Source organism: Dendrobates tinctorius, unplaced genomic scaffold (assembly GCF_039654945.1).
Source record: "Dendrobates tinctorius isolate UK_male_01 unplaced genomic scaffold, ASM3965494v1 ptg000107l, whole genome shotgun sequence".
NCBI classification, from domain to species: domain Eukaryota; kingdom Metazoa; phylum Chordata; class Amphibia; order Anura; family Dendrobatidae; genus Dendrobates; species Dendrobates tinctorius.
The window spans coordinates 32655846-32678101 of NW_027361775.1; the positions used below are offsets into that span (position 1 = coordinate 32655846).

Here is a 22256-nt window from a genome sequence, read left to right on the forward strand (position 1 = left end):
TGTGCATTTATTACATTTTTGTAGATTGAATAAACAAAAAAAGCACTTTAAAAAAATATTTTTCTTTGGATCTCTATTTTCTGAGAACTATAACTTTTTTTTATGTAGACAGAGCTGTGTGAGGGCTTATTTTTTTGATTGACAAGCTGTACTTTTCAATGTTTGGGTGCATAAAACTTCTTCGTAATGTTTATTCCATTTTTTTTTTTCAGGGATGGACAAAAGAACAGTAATTCTAGCAATTTTTTTTTATGGTCACCGTGCAAAATAAATAAAGATTTCAGACAAGATTTATTATTGCATTTGACCTGTTTTTTTGTCTAGTGTTTGGTGTTTTACGCCTTTTTAGTTTGCACCAAATTCATCTTTACTTTTGCTCCTTTTTTAGAAAAAAGTGACTTAATAAAAATTGCAAATAATGAATCGGGCCTGTAGTTTTCTATTAGGAGTCTATACAATTAAACAATTATACAAATTTATGACTATTTTGCATTATATTCTAGAAGACAAAACTCTTTCATTTTTCTGTATACAAATCTGATGGAGGTTTTCTTTGTAATTTTGTATTTCCTTTTATGTGAGGGTAGATTAAGAAAACTATCAATACTTATGTCGGTTTTAATATATTTTTTTCAGTGTTCACAATGTAGGATAAATAGTTATACAGTTTTCTTTTACTGCTTGTTATAAATGTCGTGATACCACATATGTTTTTTGGGGACATTAGTGGTTTATTAGATTAAATAACTTTCTATTTGTAAAAAAATATATTTTTTTAAACATTTTTTCAACCACTATTTATTAGTCCAGTTTCCTCTTTCTGGAAATATCTATGTGTAAATGTGACTGCGATGAACGTTTTATTTTTTTTTTTACAGTTTTTTTAGAGAGTATAACTAAAGAGTAGCCTATAGTCTATACTATCTGGAGTGATTGGCCCTTTTGTCCAGCTCGAAGTACGTTCTCTTTCATTCCGTTTCCTAATGTATTACTGGTATGTGACTTATTTTCTACTGTCTTGCACCTGTCCCTGTCTGTCTACATCGCTGGGTCACATTTCCTTTCCATAGTCAAATCTTTACCGAGAGTCCGGATGTGGAGGAAGGGCAGCAAAAAGGAACAGAGAAACTACTCATAGAATTGGGAATTATGGCATGGTTGTGGGTTATATTCACCCTGAGTTTAGCTCCCTACTTTCCAGGTAAGCGTGTAATGCTTTTTATTCAATCTGCATATTTTAGTGATATTTCTAATTATACAAATGGCTTTGCACTCGTGCCATCATTCTGTATTTTCCTGTTATCATAATATCCACTATTGACAGCCACATTTTGCGAAATAAGATTACCACTGCGGTTTTATATCTTTTTTTTGTATTTTTTTTTGTTCTGCTGCTAGAATGTAGAGTCACCTTTACCATGAATAGGCATTTATGTTAAATCCCTAATTCTTTTATTACTTTTTTATTAGTGGGTCAGTTATGCTTAACTCATTAGAAATGCAATAATGCTGGGTAATCTGGAGATGAATGAGCTACCGTAATTGTAAATGCTAGTGAGTTTTCTAAAAGAATTACTGCCTGTCTCTTACTACAACTTTGTACTATAACTAGATGTCAAGCAGTGAGTAATGCACGACTTCTTCGTCTATATGTGTATCTGCATATGTACAGTATATGCGTGTGTGTTGTATGTGTGCGTGTGTGTGCCCTTATGTGGTGTGTTGTTCTGATGTAGGGGAATAAAGTGTAATATCTGCCATTGCTCTATCTACAGTGAGTGCTACATCAGAAAGTGAAGAAGGACATTTGCTCAGATACCTGTTTCAGGAGAAAGGCTACAGGAGTGATCTCCGGCCAGTGGAAAGTCCCGATGAGACAGTTGATATATACATTGCTTTGACTCTTTCCAATCTAATCTCACTTGTAAGTTTGATTGGGTCACGGTAGCACCATTTGTGACCAACAATTCTTGCTTTAGTCACTAATTTTATAATAACTAAAGAACCTCCATAACCCAATATACACTGTGTGCACTGTGTGAGTATTTTGACCATATCATCATTTGTATCCACATTTTCCAACTCTGAGCTGTATATCCTTGAATGCTTATTTAATGAAGCAGATCAGGTAATGTGTATTTGTGTAATGAGGGAGGGTGAGGCCTGAGGATATCATCACCTTCTAGCAAGGTGTGCAGAAATATTAATCAGCTTGTTTTCCTCAGGCAAATCTGGGCAAAAAAGAGATTTAACACTGAAAAGTAAAAAATTGTTACAAGTCTTAAAGAGAGATGCAGCACTCTTGAAAATATTAGGGCGTGATCACAGAACCATAAAAAATTTTGTTGCAAATAGTCAACAGGGTCACAAAAAATGTGTTGAGAAAAAAAAGACTTTTAAGATTGCTATTTCCTATAGTTGGCACTAGAGCTCTAGTCCTCTTCCTCTCTGAAGAGACAATTTGAGAAAAAAAGACACTTTAACTGATAAATGTTTGAGAAAAATCAGATCTAAATGGACCAAGGACCCATTATCCTACAGTGCTGTCATATTATAGAATTGTAACCTCCATAACTACAAGGTGTTAATTACTGTATTTTTCGGACTATAAGGGTACTGTCTTACTTAGCGATGTACCAACGATCCCGACCAGCGATATGACGCGGTCAGGATCGCTGGTGCATCGCTAGGTGGTCGCTAGTGAGCTGCCACACAGGCAGATCTCACCAGCGACATCGCTGGGGACGGGGGTCGCTACTTACCTGTCACACCAGGCGATCCTGCGTCCTCCCGCCCGGCTTCACGCGTCGCTCGTCGTCACAGCAGGAAGCGCCGCAGGAAGCTGACGACGAGAAACAGTCCTGGACGTTCTCGCGCGATCAGCGATAACCAGCGGGGGAGCCGGTCGTAGGTAAGTATCAGACACAGCGATATCGCTAGCAATATTGCTATAACGTCACTAGTTATAGCGATATTGCTAGCGATATCTCTTAGTGTGACATGCCCTTAAGACGCATCGGATCAAAAGACGCACCCCAAATTTTAGAGTGGAAAATAGCAGATAAAAGATTTTTATAAGATGGGGGTCTGTCTTATTGACCAAATTTAAGGTATCTTACCTGAGGACCGGCGGTGGTAGAACTGGGTCACAGGAAGCTTGGTTCCTTCCTCAAGAAGCCAGTGGTGGCAGAAATGGGGCTATGTTGCAGTCCCAAGGTGCAATGTTGCGGGTCCAGTGTCGGCGGTGAGGCAGAGCATGGATCAGGGTCCCTTCCTCAGGATGCTGGCGGCAGAATGTGGTGATGCCACGGCCCGGTGTCCACGGTGAGAAGAGCCGAGTGCATCACCCGTTTCTCGGTGGCCATCTTCCTGAGGCCGCGTGTGCGCAGATTGTGATCTTGGCGTCCCTCGGCTTCAGGAAAATGGCCACCGAGATCTCAATCTGCCCACGCGCAGCCTTCGGTGGCCATTTTCCTGAAGCCGAGGGCCGCAGAGACCTCAACCTGCGCACGAGACGTCTCTGGTGGCCACGGCTTCAGGGAAGTGGCTGCCGGGCTGCGGCGTCGCCACATTTCTGCCGCCGGCATCCTGAGGAAGGGACTCTGCTCAGATGTACTCTACACTGCCTACACTGAGCCTCAGCATCGACACACCACTGCAGCCAAGGGTTCTGCTGCTACACCACTGCCATAACCCTCCGGTAAGCCCGCATTTGGGCCATAAGACACCCCCCATTTTCCTCTCAAATTTTTTTGGGAAAAAGTGCATCTTATACTCCGAAAAATACGGTCCACTCTTCTACCCTGCAAAGTATGGTGACCCCAACATAGTATGATGCCCCAACTGTGACCCCCAACAGAGCCCTCCACACAATATTATGGTCTTCTTTAGCACTCCAAACAGTACAATGGCCCTCACACAGCCCTTCACACAGCATGATGGACCCTACACAAACCTCCACAATGTGTAATTGCTCACATAGACTATAATGACCACCACATAACCCTCCGAACAGTATAATGGTCCCCACTAGACCTTCCAAAAGTATAATGGCCCCACATAGACCTCTAAATAATATAATGGTTCACCACATAGCCCTCCAAATAGTGTAATGGCCCATCACATAGCCTACATCTCCACATCTCCTCCCTTGTATCAGTCTACCACGCTACCCATGCCCTCTGTTCTGCTAATGACCTAAGACTAACATCTTCAATAATCCGAACCTCCCACTTAAGTCTCCAAGACTTTTTGGTGCTGCGCCAATTATTTGGAATGCACTATCCAGGACAATTCGATTAATTCCCAATATCCACAGTTTTTAGACTGGCCTATCACCTCACCTCACATATCTAATTATCCCTGTTTTGCCCATATTAAACATAATTCAAAATTAGGACCCCCTTAGCATCTGTTCACACACCCTCCTTGCACTTAATAGCCCTCTGTCTCTCTACTTGTACACATACTCGCTTGGGACCAGTTCATGCAGCTTTATGTGAATACCCTATTTTATTGACTGCTGGACCATACACGACAAAAAAATTTTTAACCATTTACCTTAGCAAGGCCCTTACTCCTTTTGGCATTTGTGTTATGTATTATTCTGTATTGTTTTTATTTTCTGTACAATTCTCCGCTAAAATGAAAAGTGCTGTGGAATATGTTGGCGCTAAAGAAATACAAATTATTATTATTAGCCCTCCAATAATATAATAGACCTCCACATAGCCCTCCAAACAATATAATGGCCCCCACAGAGCTCTCTAAACAGTATAATGGCCCCCACATAGCCCTCTGATCAGTAAAATGACCCCCACATAGCCCTGTAAACAGTATAATGGGCCCACATAGCTCTGCAAACAGTATAATGGCCCCCACATACTCCTGCAAACTGTATCATGGCCCTTCACATAGCCCTCAAAACAGTATAATGGCCCCATGTAACCCCCCATAAAGTTTAAGGCCCAGACTTAGCTTTCCACATGGTATAATTGGCCCCATATAGCCTTCAATATAGGATAATGACCCTCACCACTCCCATATAGTACTCCAAACATTATAATGGCCCCCACAGTGTACTCATTGAGTAAAAAAAAATATGCACCTCTTCTCGTTCCGCCACTGCTTCGGTCTTTGCAGTGTGTGGTTTGCATTGCTTGACAGAGTGGGCATGATGTAGTGATATCATCGTGCCCACTGAGACATCAAAGCTCAGAAGCAAAGGGAGAATAATGGAGGAGGGAGCGGACTGCGTCCTGTTCCATCAATGCTTTCAACTGCTATGGCAGACAAGATGTTGAAAATGCGATGTCGGGAGGGGGGGGTCCAGCGCTGGTACCATGTCCCCTAACTTATGGGCCCCATAACAGCTGTATGGTCTGCTGCTATTGGCGGTACGCCACAGGGAAGGGGCACCAAAGGGCAGTTTTGCACATGGCACCATTCAGGCTAATATCGCTCCAGATAGTTGATAATAATTTTGCACACTAATAGTTGCCCAATAAATAGACAAACATAGATATTCTGCATGTGCAGTACAATCTTTGGTGGTAGGGGAAAAATTTACGAAACGTCCTTTTTTCTTACGGACGCTATGGACGGCAGAGAAAAGTATCGGATTCTTATGGACTGTCTGTAAATTTACGGATGGTGCTTTTTTCTTACGGACGCTATGGACGGCAGAGAAAGCATCGGATTCTTATGGACTGTCTGTAAATTTATGGACTGTTGATAATCATGGTCCCCATTGGGGTTCGCATTCTACATTCCCTATCAGTATGTCTTTGGAGTATGGTAGGGAGCCCAAATACCTGGAGGAAGCCCATGCAAAAAAGGGGAGAAGATACAATCAATCGTTCACATTGTTCCTTGTCTTGTGCCAACTCTATGGGCTTTATAGACATCTATTCTGAACCACTACAACTTTTCAGGAGCAGAAGAGACAACAATCAACATTCAAAGCTGATTTTTTTTTTCAGCAATGGAAAATCTATTAGCTACCAGGAACTTGTTTATTACCTTACCCAGTATATGTAATTAGTTTGGGGACTATAAATCCTCTAAGAGATTCCCTTTAAATATGCTCTCCAGGACTTACAGTACATACTGATGAGTTATCCTTGAGTTTCTCATGGCGGCTGTAAGTACATAGTGTTTGGAGCTTGGACACCTCATCTCCTCACTCTGGGCAGTGACTGGTCTTAGATACTGCAGCTCAGCTTTCACTGAGCTGCAGCATTCAGCTCCGTACACTATTTATTTCCAGTCAGTGTAGGACCTGCAAACAGCTGATCAGTAGGAAGGCCAGATTTTCGAACACCACAGATCGGATATTGATGACCTTTCATAAGTCTAAGTTTTCAATGTCTAAGCACTGGACAACCCCTTTAACCCCTTTTTGACATCGGATGGTATAGTACGTCCAATGTTAGTATTCCCCGCTTTGATGTGGGCTCCGGCGGTGAGCCCACCTCAAAGCAGGGACATGTCAGCTGTTTTGAACAGCTGACATGTTCCCGCAATAGCCATGGGCGGAATTGCGATCCGCCCGTGGCTATTAACTAGTTAAATGCCACTGTCAAACTCTGACAGCGGCATTTAACAAGTGCTGTAAATGCGCTCACCGGTGACCCGCGTCACGTGATTGTGGGTCACCGGTGTGTCGGCATGACAAGCAGTGGTCTACTTGAGACTTCTATGGTTGTTGATGCCGGATTGCTATGAGCGCCACCCAGTGGTCGGCGCTAATAGCAAGTCTGTAATTCTGCTACATAGAGGCGATCTGCTCATCACCTCTATGTAGCAGAGCCAATCGGGTTATGGCAGTTTCTAGTCTCCCATGGAGGCTATTGAAGCATCCCAAAAGTTAAAGAAAAATACAGTAGTTTTAAAAATATAAAAAATAAAAAAATATCGAAGTTCAAATCACCCCCCCCTTTCACCCCATTCAAAATAAAAAAAAAACAAAAAACAAAAACATACACATATTTGGTATCGCCGTGTTCAGAATCGCCCGATCTATCAATAAAAAAAAGGATTAACCTGAACGCTAAACGGCTTAGCAGGAAAAAAATCAAAATGCCAGAATTATTTTTTTTTGGTCGCCACAACATTGCATTAAAATGCAATGACGGGCAATTAAAAGAACTTATCTGCACCAAAATGGTATCATTAAAAACGTCAGCTCGGCGCGCAAAAAATAAGCCCTCACCCAACCCCAGATCATGAAAATTGGAGACGCTACCGATCTCGGAAAATGGCGCAATTTTTTTTTAGCAAAGTTTAGAGTTTTTTTTACCACTTAGAAAAAAAAGAACCTAGACATGTTTGGTGTCTATGAACTCGTAATGACCTGGAGAATCATAATGACAGTTTTAGCATTTAGTGAAACTAGCAAAAAAAAAGCCAAACAAAAAACAAGTGTGGGATTGCACTTTTTTTTTTGCAATTTCACCCTTGGAATTTTTTTCCTCTTTTCTAGTACACGACATGGTAAAACTAATGGTGTTGTTCAAAATTACAACTCGTCCAGCAAAAAACAAGCCCTCACATGGCCATATTGACAGAAACATAAAAAGTTATGGCTCTGGGTATAAGGGGAGTGAAAAACGAAAATGCAAAACCATAAAAAGCTCTGGTCATGAAGGGGTTAAACCAGTAGTTGCAATGAAAAGTTTAATTATATCTTCAATAATAGCAGTTACATCCATCCCCTGTGTCTTAGGGGCCCAATCAACTCTTTGCCACAAGAAGACCCCAATATTACAAATATATCATATTTGGGGTGTCTGGTTGTAAATCTTGCATTATTCCACTCGAGCATCAAGTTCTGCCTCTGGCTGTAGTCATAAGAAGAGCCCTATTAATAGTTGTTCAGTGCAAGGTCCCTGATAGATAGGGAACAAGCCCTTTAATTTTTATTTTATGCTCCATACTTTCTATATTTCTATAATAACAAGTTATATATATTTTTTTTTTACAGAAAGAAGTTGATGAAACGCTTACTACAAATGTGTGGGTTGAACACGTAAGATATTTATTAAATATTTCATACTGTACATTTATATTTGCTGATAACTTTTTACCAATTCCCACATTTTAGGGACATATGACTAATTCTACCTTCCAATCAAAACTCCCCTAATAAGATCATATAGATTTACACTTCTCAAAAAAAGTCCATAGAAATAAAAAGTCCATCATTTAATGGTGTAAAGTCTTCAGGATTCTTCTGGTTAATCCCATAAACCATATTTGATTCTGTGGGCCACTATGGTAGGAAAAGAAGAATATACTGTACTGTTTAAGTACCTTTTCAGCCCCCTACCAAATATTTTACTTTTGTCCCTTTTCTTCGGGAAAAGGGACAAAAGACCAATTTTTGCCTGTGAAATTAAAATGCACTATGCTGTTGTCTATCACATGGGGTGCACTGACCAGTATAAGTGACATAAATGCACTGGTGGTAAGTGGGTTTTTATAACACGGACACCTCCACCACTGTAACAGATGTACACTTTTCCTGGTGGTAGACCTGAGCATGTACATCAGTACACCAGTCAGCAGCCTATTTTCTAGTAGGAGGGTTCAGATTCTTTGGAGTAAATTCATGGACTTCAGTGCGCTGTTAGACAAATTCACTTATCCAGGTTATGAGAAAGATTAACCATTTATTTCCCAACGCGTTTCAAAGTGTATACCACTTCTTCATCAGGGGATGACATATATCAGTAGTAGGAGGGATGAAATATTATCTTGGATGGAATCAAATACCCTTTTCTTAACAGTGTGTAGTGTTCTGGAATAGCTAAATCTAAGAAATAATATGAACCCGAGTAATACCGAACCATGACTTATGCAGACATAATGTTCTAATGTCATGGTTTGTTTGTTCTCTTTATAGGGATGGTATGACAAGCGATTGTCCTGGAATAAGACAGAGTTCTACGGCATTGACACCCTGCGAGTTACACCGGACATGGTCTGGCAGCCAAAACTAATTCTAGAGAACAAGTAAGAATGGTTATCAACAAAACAGAAACACAAAGCAATGAGATTACCCTTTGATTAAAAAGGTGTTTACAAAACTGTAAGAAGATTATGTTTCTCTGAGGAGGATGGTACTCATGGTAAAGGTGGTAAACAGGGGTGGGCATATCCTTGGTGCAGCCTGTGCAGACGCACAGGGGCTCAAGAGGTAAGGCAGCCCATTTCCACCTTTAAAACATTTAGAATTATGCATTATGATGACTACAAACTACAAAGGGCCCATAAATTGTTCTTGCACAGGGGCCCTCTTCTGTCTGTGTCTGCCCCTGGTGGTAAACTAAGGGGTCAAGGAAACTTTGCTTACTGGGGATGAAAACATGGGACCAGCAGTCCAAAAGTAAAAGCTTATATAAATTCAACACTTGTCAGTATACCATTTCTGTGCTGTTATACTCAATATCACATCTCATTTTTATGTTCGCTTGTTTACAGCAATAATGGAGACTTTGAGGTGGCCTATTATTGCAATGTGCTTATAGCAGAAGATGGATACATATACTGGCTACCTCCTGCCATATTTCAGACCCCTTGCTCCATCAATGTCAACTACTTCCCATTTGACTGGCAGAACTGTTCTCTCAAATTTAGGTAACTATGGTAGCTAGCTATATGATGGTGTTGTCAGATGTCTAATTCTATATTTTGCTTGTTGGGAACATCACCCAAATTACATGAACTAAGGCTGGTTTCACACTAGCCTTCTTTTGCGCTGCGTGCGCATACATGCGCATGTGCAATGCGCCCCTATGTTTAACATGGGTGCGCATGGTCTAGCGTTTGTAAGCGTTTTTGTGCGCATGCGGTTTTTGCAGTGTGTGCCTATGCACGCCGCACGCACCCTGTTGCATTTTTTGTGCGCCCAACCTGTGTCAAAAAAATGCATGCGCACAAAAGTGCACAGAATGTGCAAAAAAAAAATCACATTACAGTCTATGGGAACGCTGGCGTCAATATGGCTACAAACTGGTTAAAACGCATGCGCATAAAATAAGCAAACGCACGCAAAACGCTTGAGGCGTTTTTTGCATGCGTTTACACTGCGCTCGCAGCGCAGCGCAAAAAAACGCTAGTGTGAAAGTAGCCTTAGATTGAATAATCAAGGTTATACGTATCATAGCGATATCTCTGCTTTCAGCTCCTTTATACTGGGCTCTTTGGCCTTGTGTGACAAAACTTGGGTGCAATAATATGACCCATTTTGATATTTGCTGTGTGTTCCCTCTCTTCTATGTATTCTTTTGATGCCAATTCAAAAAAAATCATCCATTGCGTAATCGCTTAATGATGAAATTAGAATGGCATGTTTGGAGTAGTAAGAGTGCCAAGCTTTTAGGAAATACCGCACTCTCTACAAACTGCTGCGGTCTGGCTTTACTCTCATAATTCCACTATTCTGTTCATATACAATGACTTCTAAAGACATAATGTTGTGTGCATATGGTTGCAGTTCCCTTACTTATAATGCTAAGGAGATAAACTTACGGCTAAAAGAGGAACAAGATGATGAAACTAAGAGAAACTACCCCGTGGAATGGATTGTAATTGATCGACAAGCTTTCACAGGTACTTTGTCACTTAGTTCTTCAAACTATATGTGCTGTATATTGATATTCAACATGGCTTTACACACTATACTTTAGATCCTTCTTTATTTCCATCAAGTGACATTGCTAGGGAATTAGCATTTATTCCTTCAAAAAAATGCATGTCAATGGCTTCCAAATCCCTGATTTCCCCGCTCTGTTTCCCTGCCTTTAGCTATATTGATATCAGAACATACTTACTTGGAGTACCGTAAAAAAAATTTATACTAAGTGACGCTTTATGAGTTAACTTGCTTAGGCCTGTTTCACATTTCAGTTTTTTCTGTCAGTCTAAATCCTCCAAAATAGCGGAAAACGGATCCGCAGGCGGACTGAGAGAAACGGGGGACAGCGGATCGGCGGATGTAATGATCCGCCGACCTTGCAAATTTAAAGGAACCGCGGCAGGAAAAAAAATAAATAAATAAATACCGGTCATTTCGCGGGATGGGGCTGGAAATCGCGTGATCATCTCGCGGGATGTGACTGGAGATCGCGCGATCATCTCGCGGGATGTGACTGGAGATCGCGCGATCATCTCGCGCGATGTGGCTGGAGGGATGGGGCTGGAGATCAGTCATCGAGCGAACAGAGATGCGGGGTAGGAGATCCCATCGTCTGAGAGGAATGGAAGTTGCGGGTAAGGAGAGAGAGAGAGAGAGAGAGATTTTCAACCAGCAGCGACAGTGTTTTCGGGGTTAAAAGGCAAAAATGCGGATCCGGACTGCAAAAAAACGTTGCATGGTCCGTTCGGTGATCTCTGCGGACTCCAAAATTTTGGCGGATCCGCAGAAATACGGATGCAACGGACAGTCATCAGTCAAAATCCGCCGATAATGAAAGTCTATGGGGGAAAAAAACGGATCCGCAAGGAAAATTGGAGGATCCTTTTTTTTCACAAAACGGCGGATGTTGACTGATTGTGAAAAACTGATGTGTGAAACAGGCCTTAGATGTGCTATTTCAGCTAAAATGACTGAGGTAATGTAGTATTCGCAGGTACGCGGGATGCAGTGACGAGACAGGAGACAGGATATAACTTTTTATATAATGTATATTTGACCCGATGAGGGCTATCTTGAGTAACCAACAAGCTAACAGCAATTATCCTCACAGGGATCAAAACAATAATACACAGGTAACACGAACACGACTACCCAGTCGAGACCGGTAACTATAGGGCTGTGGTGTGGCCGATTACGGGTCCAGAAAACTATAGGTTATTAACTACAATGTGTCACTTATCCATCTCTGACGTCCGGCAGAGTGGTGGTCGATGCTGCTTTGGCATTTCAGCCGCTGGGCCAAGCCGACGAGGATTTGGCGCAGGCTTCGGGCATTTCTACGCCCAGGCGGAGTGGGGGCACAACAGGCCCCTGAAGAGTTCCTCTGCGTTGCGCCTCCCAGCGGAGGTGGGATGGCATTGGGTGGGGCCCGAGGCGTGTAGGCCGCAACCACAGGTTGGGGCAGGGCAACAGTGGCCGTGGGTGGCGGTGAACAAGCCGCAGCCGCGGGCTGGGATCGGGCTGCGGTGGCTGCAGCCGCAGGCTGGAGTCGAGCCACAGAGGCCGCAGGTGGCAGCGTGTAGGCCACAGCCGCGGGCTGGAGTCAAGCCGCGGTGGCCGTGGGAGGCAGCAGGTAGGCCGCAGCCGCGGTTTGGAATTGGGCCGCAGAGGCCACGGGCGGCAACAGGCTGCGGTGGCCGCTGACAGTGGCGGTTATGCCGCAGTCGCGGGCTGGAGTTGAGCCGCAGAGGACGCAGGTGGCAGCGGACAGGCCGCAGCCGCGGGCTGGAGTCGAGCCGCGGTGGCCGCGGGCGGCAGCAGGTAGGCCGCAGCAGTGGGCTGAAGTTGGGCTGTGGCAGCCACGAGGAGCGCGGCCGGGCAGTCGGTGTCTCTCTGCTGTATGGCTCGGTGCCGTCTCTCTCCTGTCTGCGGTGAGTCTCTCCAGTCCCTCCAGTCGCTGCTCTCTTCTTCTAGCTCTCACTCTGGCTCTCTGGCGTCCTCTAGCCTTCCTGCTTCTTCTCTCCCTCTCTGTCGAGTGCCCCCTGCTGGCGTCCTCAGCTCCTTTTATACTTGCTCTGCCCCCATCCCTTCTAGAAACCTCTCTGGTCCGTCCTCCAATTATGTCTCCCGGAAACAGTCCCACTAGGATCTTTGGTGACAGTCCCCTTGGTTCCGGTCCAGTTACACAGCCGGGACTCCCCCTCCTACAGTAACAAAAGGTGGCCTTGAATAAGAGAGAGGTGAAACTGTTGATAGAGGAGAAAACATGTGATTCCCACTTCTTATGGCTATATAACCCTTGTGTTACTCAATAATAGCCAGACAACGCTTTACGATTGTTTTGTCTTGCCTCCTTGCAGCAAGCAATTTAGCAACTTTAATGCAGTGATTCTGTACCACTAAAATGTGTCCTCCCCTGAGCATTTTTGCTTTTAAGAACAATCTTCTACTTCAGGCTTATCCCCATAGTTAAGGAGACGTCGGAGCTGAATCTTTCACTGCCATCATCTGTACTCCAAATGAGTACTTTCTGATATCAATACAGCTGAAGGCCGGCAAACAGAATGGAGAAAAGCGGGTGTTTGGAAGCCACCTATATATCACTTCTTTACAGGAATAAAAACAAATCCTTTAATAAAGTTATTTGCAAAGAAACCTTGAAGAATGCTCTGAAAAAAAAAAAGCACGGAAAAACACAACATGTGAACAAGCCTATGCATGTGTTTCAATACACCAGGTAAATCTGTCTACAGTATAACATCTAGCACAGGGTTTGATAATGTGATTCTCTTTTACAGATAATGGTGAGTGGGAGATTGTCCACATTCCAGCCAAGAAGAACATTGATAGGAGCGTTTCTCCAGAAAGTACCAAGTACCAGGACATCACATTTTACCTCATTATTAAAAGGAAACCTCTCTTCTACATTATAAACATCTTGGCTCCTTGTGTGCTGATTGCTTTGATGGCCAACCTAGTATTCTACCTGCCAGCTGACAGTAAGTGCCCCTTACGTTGTAAAAAGCAGAAATATAATGAAAAAGGAAGCAAATACTGGTAGGGCCATGTCAGGAAAGTAGAGACTGGACTAGAAGTAAGTACAAAGAAGCACTCCCAGAACATAAATGATTTCCTAATCCCTTCCGAATATATATGTAGTGTAGTGTACATTTATTTAACTACTTACCAGGCGTCTTCTCCAGTTCCCAGTGAAGTTCAGATCCTTTTCTAAAACACAATTTAGCTTAGGCTATGATCTATCACATCAAGGCTCTCATAGACTTTGGCCGTGGTAACACTACCGTATAACACGGCCGAGTGCTATGCAAGAAAACATTGCATAGCACTTGGCCCAGTGTTAGCCTATGGGGCAGATCACATCTGGGATTATTTTCTCATGCTGAATCGGCATGCGAGAACAATCGCAGCATGCTGCGATTGGCACCGAGACTCGACCGAGTCTCAGCTCACTCGCACTCATAAGTCTATGGGTGTGAGTGACACAGCACACAGTACTCGGATATCATTCCCCGCCTCCTCCACAGCTGTGCTCCAATCCTCTCTGTGCGGGACGATTGGACCACAGTAGCATGACACTAGGCTCCCACTCGCAGCAGAGCAGGATCGGAGGGTCATTAGCATATCGCATCCGATGCTATCGCATTGGATGCCGTACGCTAGTGTGACCCCAGCCTACGGCCGGGGTCACACTAGAGAGGAATACGGACGAGTGAGAGGCATTAAAAAAATGCATTGCATACGGACCAATGATTCTCTATGGGGCAGCTCCCATCAGCCGTATTTTTGTTGCGTATATTTTACGGTCCGTGCCACTCGCAGCATGCTGCAATTGTCAGCGTACTACGCCCGTAGTACGCCAATGCAAGTCTATGGGTGCGCAAAAAATACGCATTACACAAGGACCACACATGTGACTTGCGAGAAATACGCACCCGGTGTCCTTTAGAAAAGCCGGCAATTCAGTGCGCGATACAGTAAAATCACACTGACAGGTTTAATAAAGAAACGAAAAAATAGATATATGCACATAGAACACATATAGATATATATATATATATATATATTTATATTTCCTAGAGTTCTACATAGCAGAATAGCCGCAAAATCAATTGGCGGCTTTTGTAAAATCATTCCCCAATCCGACATGAAATGACACATGGTTTACATACAGTAAACCATTTCATTTCATGTTTTTTTATTTGTCTTTCACTAGTAATTAGATGAGTGTTCGTGTATAAAATTTGGGAGGTGTAGGTGTTAATTTAAGGAGTTAATTCATTGTCAAAAAATGCGTGGGCTCACACGGTAATTTGTCAACCAGAGAGGTAAACCAGGTGAGTGAGGGCAGATTTTAATAGCCATGAAAGGGACCATTGGTTTTTGCCCCACCCCGCCCCGGCTACAAAAATCTGCCACTAGACACCCAAGAAACGACGCATTTATGAGAACTCTAGGAAATATAAATATATATATATGTGTCTCAATGACATGTATATATATATGTATTCTATGTGTCTATATTCTTTCGTTTGGATTTTAAAACCTGTCATAGGGATCCATTATATGTCCGTTTTGCAAGGCTGCGAGTAAAAAACGGTGTACGGATGCCATACGGATTACATACGGATGCTTACATGAGAAAAATACGTGGCCACACCCTGACAACAGATGACATACGGATCACTAGTTAGGGACCATTTATGCGTATTACGGCCATAGTATTTTTCTATGTTGTGTGTGACTCCTGCCTTACATTGAGAACATGACTTCCAGGCCACATATGAGATGTATGAGTTCGCTGGGCCGAACTGCAGTCACGTGGTTGAGTAGGAACCATATAAGGCTAGTTTCACACTAGCGTTTATGAGCGCAGCAACGGCCTGCGCACGGCCGCCGCTAAGCCCCGCCCCTGCCACGCCCCGCCGGTAGCTCCGCCCACCGCCGCATGACGCTGCATGCGCCCTGTGTCCCCTATCTATATCACAGGGGGCGCAGGCCGTGCGCAGTATGCGTTTGGCGGCGCATGCGTCCTTTTGACGGTGCGCCGACTTGCGCCAAACACAACCTGCTGCAGTTTGGTTGCGTCGGCGCACCGTCAAAAAGGCGCATGCGCCGCCAAACGCATACTGCGCACGGCCTGCGCCCCCTGTGATAAAGATAGGGGACGCAGGGCGCATGCAGCGTCATGCGCCAGTGGGCGGAGCTACCGGCGGGCGCAGCAGGGGGCGGGGCTTAGCGGCGGCCGTGCGCAGGCCGTCGCTGCGCTCATAAACGCTAGTGTGAAACTAGCCTTAGATGGTGATCGGTAAGTAAGCACAAGAACAACACACAGATGCTACTACATAGATATTGCTAATGGATTAAGCAATCATTTTTTTCTGGGAATGCCTCCTTAAGCGTTTTGGCAGGAGTTAATGAACATTTTGGCAGGAGTGAATTACATCATACTCTGAGGTATGTGCTAAGAACCTTAGAACAGTCTGTATGTAACATGATATTTCCGGCAGGTGGGGAAAAGATGACCTTGGCCATTTCCGTGCTGCTTGCCCAGTCTGTCTTCTTGCTCCTGATCTCACAGCGCCTTCCAGAGACCTCCTTTGCCATTCCTCTCATCAGCAAGTAAGTTGTCCTAAGAATTAGTATTAATGATGCATGAGTATACTCGTTGCTCGGGTTTTCCCAAGCATGTGTGGTCATGGCAGGTACGAGGGATGCAGTCACGAGCCGTGAGACGGATTATGTTTTTAGTAATAACTTTTATGGTTTGATGCCGGTAGGGCTATCCTAAGCAACCACACAAAATAACAGAACTTGTCCTCGCAGGGACTCAGTACAGACAAACACTGGTAATAAGAACACGACTACTCCGGAAAAGGCTGGTTACTATAGGGCCGCGGTATGGCCGGCTACAGGTCCTTAAATATGTGGTGTCACTTATCCGTCCTGACATCCCTCGGTGTCCTGGACGATGGTGCTTCGGCGTCGCAGCTGCTGGGCCCAGCAACTGAGGATCTGACGTAGTCTTCGGGCGTACCGACACCCAGGCGAAGCAGGGGCGCAACAGGCCCTAGAAAGGTTCTTTGGCGGGATCTCCCCTGACAGAGGCAGCGGGACACAGCCTGGAGGTTGGAGAGTCAAGGCTGCAGCCCCTGAACGGGAGCAGGAGACGGCGGGGCTGAGTGGCGGTTGGTAGGCCACTGACGCAGCCAGCGGCTGCACTAGGGGACCCGCGGCGGGCGACTCTTGCCATGTACCGGGGCCATGGCAGCTGCGAGCGGCAATGGACAAGCCGCAGCCGCGGTCGGGAGTTGAGCGGCAGCGGCTGTGTGTAGCAGCGGGCAGGCTGCAGCCACGAGCTGGAGTGAGGCGGCAGCGACCGTGGGTGACTGCGGGCAGGATGCAGCCATGAGCTGGGGTGAGGCGGCAGAGGCCACGGGTGGCTGCGGGCAGGCTGCAGCCACGCGCTGAAATGAGGTGGCGACGGCCGCAGGTTAGAGTGAAGCAGCAGTATTCTGTCGGTCGGCTTGGCGCTGTCTCTTTGCAGTCCACCATGAGCCTCCCTCCCGTCGCTGTCCTCCTCTCTGGTTTCTGTTCGGGTCTCTCGCTCCCTGGCGCTCCCACGGTCTCCTGCTCCTTCTCTCCCGTTCTGGCGTGCTCTGCACCTTTTATATCGGCTCCGCCCCCTACCGTTCTGTCAGTCTCAGCGGTCCCTCCCCTAACTCTGCTACCCGGAAACAGGTTCCCTATGAACTTAGATGGCGGTCCCCTTGGTTCCAGCCCGGACACTCGGCGGGGACCCTTCCTCCTACACATGCTCGGGTGATCTCCGAGTATTTGGACGTGCTCGGAGATTTAGTTTGTGTTGATGACGTAGCTGCATGATTTGGGAATGCTGGACAGGCCGAATACACGTGGGGAATGCCTGTTTGTTAGGAATTCCACACATGTATTCAGGCTGTCTAGCAGTCGCAAATCATGCAGCTACATCGACAAAAACTAAATCTCCGAGCACGCCAAAATACTCAGAGGACACCCGAGCAACGAGTATACTCGATCATCACTTAATAGTGTTGAGTTACACATGGGTTAAATATTGCTGAAAAAAAAACCTGAATTGGGGGTTTCTGTCTCATGTACCCAATGCTTTCTTATGGGATTCTGACTCTTCTTCATACAGTACAGTCACATTGTAGTTTACAACTTTTTGTCACAGGACAGTCTTTTGTCTTTTAAGTTGATATAATAAAATCAGATGTTACTATCCCTCCATTGCTCCAGCAATGCCTCTCTGCCGCTGCTCCCATATTTATTTAAGGACTGCAGCAGTGTCGCCACAACTACAACACATGTTACCTCTGCAGACAATCACTGAGCTCTAAGGGTAAGTGCACACGTATTTTCTTGGTTGTGCGGATTTTGTTGGAAAATCCGCAGGACTATCTGCGGATTAGCCTGCGGTTTTGCCATGCGTGTTCACACCTCATAATGATAAGGTGTGAAACCGCAGCGGAAACCGCTCTAAGAATTAACATGCTGCGGATTGTAACCCGCAGCCAAACCACGCGGAAAAATCTGCAGCATGTGCACTGCGTTTTTTTTTTTTCCATAGGAAATAAAGGTACTGTACAACGCAGCAAAATCTGCTGCGGACCCGCAGAGCCAAAACTGCTGCGGATACTGGAGGTATTTTCGTCTTTGCGTTTTCGTTTTTCGCTCCGCTTCCCAGAGCCATAACTTTTTTATTTTTATGCCAATATGGGCATTTGAGGGCTTGTTTTTTGTAGAACAAGTTGTACTTTTGAACATGTCGTGTACTAGAAAACGGGAAAAAAATTCCAAGTGCGGTGAAATTGCAAAAAAAAGCTAAATAAATGCAAAAACTGACCTGCCATTATGATGATTTTCCAGGTCATTACGAGTTCATAGACACCAAACATGTCTAGGTTATGTTTTATCTAAGTGGTGAAAAAAAATTCCAAACTTTGTTAAAAAGAAAAAAAATGTGCCATTTTCCGATACCCGTAGCATCTCCATTTTTCATGATCTCTGGTTGGGTGAGTGTTTATTTTTTGCTCACTGAGCGTACGTTTTTATTGATACCACTTTGGTGGAGATATGATCTTTTGATCACCCATTATTGCATTTTCAGGCAAAGTCGCGGTGACCAAAAAAACGTAATTCTGGTGTTTTGACTTTTTTCTTGCAATACCGCTTAGCAATCAGGTTAATAATTCTGTACTGATAAATTGGGCTATTCTGAACGCGGCGATACCAAATATGTGTATTTTGATTTTTTATTGTTTTTTTTTTATGCGGCGAAGAGGGGTGATTTGAACTTTTATATTTTTAATTTTTTTCATATTTTTAAAAACTTTTTTTTTATTTTGACATGCTTCAATAGTCTCCATGGGAGACCAGAATCTGCCATAACCTGATCGGCTCTGCTACATAGCGACGATGATCTGCTCGCCTCTATGTAGTAGAATTACTCACTTGCTATTAGCGCAGACCACTGGGTGGCGCTCACAGCAAGCCGGCAGTGACAACCATAGGGGTCTCAAGTAGACCACTGCTTGTCATGCCGACACACCGTTGACCCGCGATCACGTGACGCGGGTCACCGGTGAGGGCATTTCTGACGCAATTGCCGGAAGCGCTTGTTAAATGCCGCTGTCAGCGTTTGACAGCGGCATTTAATGGGTTAATAGTCGCGGCTGGACTGTGATTCAACCCGCAGCTGTTCGTGGCACATGTCAGCTGTTTAAAACAGCTGACATGTCCAGGGAAAGATGCCGGAGCCCATATCAAAGGGAGGGAGTCCAACATCAGCATAAATGTACACCTGATGTCTGAAAGGGGTTAAAGTAATTGTAAAAATATTTTTTTTTAAATAAAAAGATATTGTATCTATAAATAAATGTGTGAGTGAAAAAAATATAAACAATAAGAGTACACATATTTGGTATTGCCGAGTCTGCAACAATCTGACCTATAAAACTGTTCAAATAATTAACCCTTCTAAAAAATAAATAAAAAACAAGGCAAAAAACAATGCTTTATCATTGATATAAATAAACATGGTACTGCTGAAACATCATCTTGTCCCTCAAAAAACAAGCCACCATACAGCTACGTCAGCAAAAAAATAAAAAAGTTTTATAGCTCTCACAATAAAGAGATGCAAAATAATTGCATTTCTTTAAAATAGTTTTTATTGTGTAAAAGCGCCAACACATAAAAAATATATGAGATATCGCTGTAATCGTACTGACTCGGAGAATAAAATTGCCTTATTAATTTTGCCACACACGGAACAGCATAAACCCTCCCCCTCAAAAAAGAAATTCCTGAATTGCTGGTTTTCACTCATTCTGCCACCCAAAAATTGGAATAGAAAGTGATCAAAAAATGTCATTCATACGAAAATGGTACCGATAAAAACATCAACTCGTCCCGCAAAAAACATGCCATAACATGACTGTGTCGGCCAAAATATTGAAAAATTAGGGTACGTGCACACGCTGCGGAATCCGCTGCGGATTAATCCGCACGGATTTTGCAAAAACCGCAGATAAACCGCAGGTCAAAAGACCTGCGGATTATCTGTGGTTTTGCCTGCGGTTTGGTCCTGCGGATTCACCATCTCCACAATGGTGGAGATAGGAACCCGCTGCGGATTCCGCAGAAAGAACTGACATGTCAATTCTTTCTGCGGTTTCAAAACCGCAGCAAATCCGCGCGGATTTTTCCGCTACGTCTACACAGCGGTTTTTTTATACCATTCATTTGAATGGTACTGTACACCGCAGCTAAAACTGCTGCGGATCCGCAGCGGCCAAAAACGCTGCGGAAATGCAGCGGAATCCGCAGCGTGTGCACGTACCCTTATAGATCTCAAAATGTGGTGATGCAAAAACTATTTTTTGCAATAAAAAGCATCTTTTAGTGTGTGACAGCTGCCAAACATAAAAACCTGATAAAATCTGGTATCCCTGTAATCGCACTGACCCGAAGAATAAAGTCGCCAAAAGCACTTATACCGCACAAGGAACGGAGGAAAAAATAAATAAAACCAATTCTTCACCTGTTGTTGATTTTTTCATTCTGCCTCCCAAAGATCGCTGCAAGGCTCAGCGCATATTTATCCTGCGCTGTACGCTGAGCGCTTACACTGGGGTTTCCGTGTAAATCTCTGAAATACGTGATTCAGACGAGACCTCTGGTGGAAGATTGCCTATAATGAGGCAGATATAGGCACTGTGGATGCCATCTGACCTGTGATCCTGCGGTGTCCATCTTTTTAGGATTGCATAAAGGGGCTGTCGGCCACAGTTTTGTGCACTTTTAAAAAAGGACACTGCTAAACAGAGGCCAGATGGAGTCCAGAGTAACTCTGCTGCCTCATTATAGTGAATGGATCCCTAGGGGTTTTCATCTGAATCACGTCACTCAGAGATTTAGATGGAAACCCCAAAGAAAGTGCTCAGCGTAGAGCCTCGGATAAATGTGATCCCAAACGTTATGGAAAATGTTCCCATTAAAAGCTTCAACTCGAGCCACAAAAAAAGCAAGTCCACACTCAGGTCTGTCATTTGTTAGCAGAAATATAGGGGCTTCCATGTTAATGGTGGTACAAAGACTCTGGAAAAGCGAAATGGCTCCATAATCCTCCAAAAGAAATTCAGCAAATTCTGTACTCCCAAATCCAAATGCCCCTCTCCCTTCTGAGCCCTACAGTGAACCCAAACTACATATAGCGTCCATGTTTAGCATATCTGAAGCAATGAGAGCCCACCTAACTTACGGGTGCATGCCTCCATAACGAACTGGTGACTGCAACGTACTGGCCACTACAGTGTACTGGTCACTACAGCGGCAGTTTACAATTTTCACTTGGCAACATGCATTGCTGCATGTTCTGGAAAATACCCATGGAGTCAAGATCAGCACAACACCTGTAGATAAATTCCCAGAGGGGGATAATTTCTAAAATGGGGTCACTTGAGGGGGAGTCTGCTCTTCTATCAATTAGGGGCTCTGTATATGGAGTCTGCAAACTCTTCCAGGAAAATCTGCGCTCCAGGAGGCAAATAACGCTCCATTCCTCCTGAGTCTCTGTATGGCTAAGTAGTACAGTATATCCACATATGGGGTATTGCCACATTCAGTAGAAATAGTGGGACAAATTTTGGTGCCAATTTTACCCACTTCTTGTTTGAAAATGTAAAATCTCAGACTAAAACTAAATTTGTAGTTATTTTTTCTTCACTGCTCAATGGTATAAAATTCTGTGACACACCAGTGGTGTCAATATGATCACTGCACAACTATATGAATACATTGAGAGGTGTAGTTTGTAAATTAGGGCCACTTATGGGGGGTTCTGCTGTTCTGGCCCCTCACAGGCTCTCCCAGTGGGTCATAGTACCTGCAAACCATAACAGTAAAATCTGGGGCTCGTTACCTTCTGAGCTTTGCACTGTGCCTGAAAAATATTTCCCAATTACATGTAGGGTATTGGTGCACTTAGGAAAAAATGGACCTCAGTTTGTTGTAAAAAAAAAAATTCCTATTACCCCTTAGAAAAATTAAAAAC

The 22256-nt window shown here is 44.1% G+C and overlaps 1 protein-coding gene across 1 annotated transcript in view; it reads left to right on the top strand.

Annotated features, from left to right (window-relative positions):
- The first annotated feature begins 1088 nt into the window (after positions 1-1088).
- The window catches only part of CHRND (cholinergic receptor nicotinic delta subunit), a 43771-nt gene continuing 22603 nt past the window's right edge, over positions 1089-22256 (top strand). The window contains exons 1-8 of the mRNA XM_073589338.1: positions 1089-1201; positions 1776-1924; positions 7985-8029; positions 8906-9015; positions 9484-9639; positions 10499-10614; positions 13438-13638; positions 16168-16279. Of these exons, the coding sequence (XP_073445439.1) occupies positions 1150-1201; positions 1776-1924; positions 7985-8029; positions 8906-9015; positions 9484-9639; positions 10499-10614; positions 13438-13638; positions 16168-16279 (941 nt within the window). The 5' untranslated portion in view covers positions 1089-1149. The remainder of the gene's footprint in view (positions 1202-1775; positions 1925-7984; positions 8030-8905; positions 9016-9483; positions 9640-10498; positions 10615-13437; positions 13639-16167; positions 16280-22256) is intronic.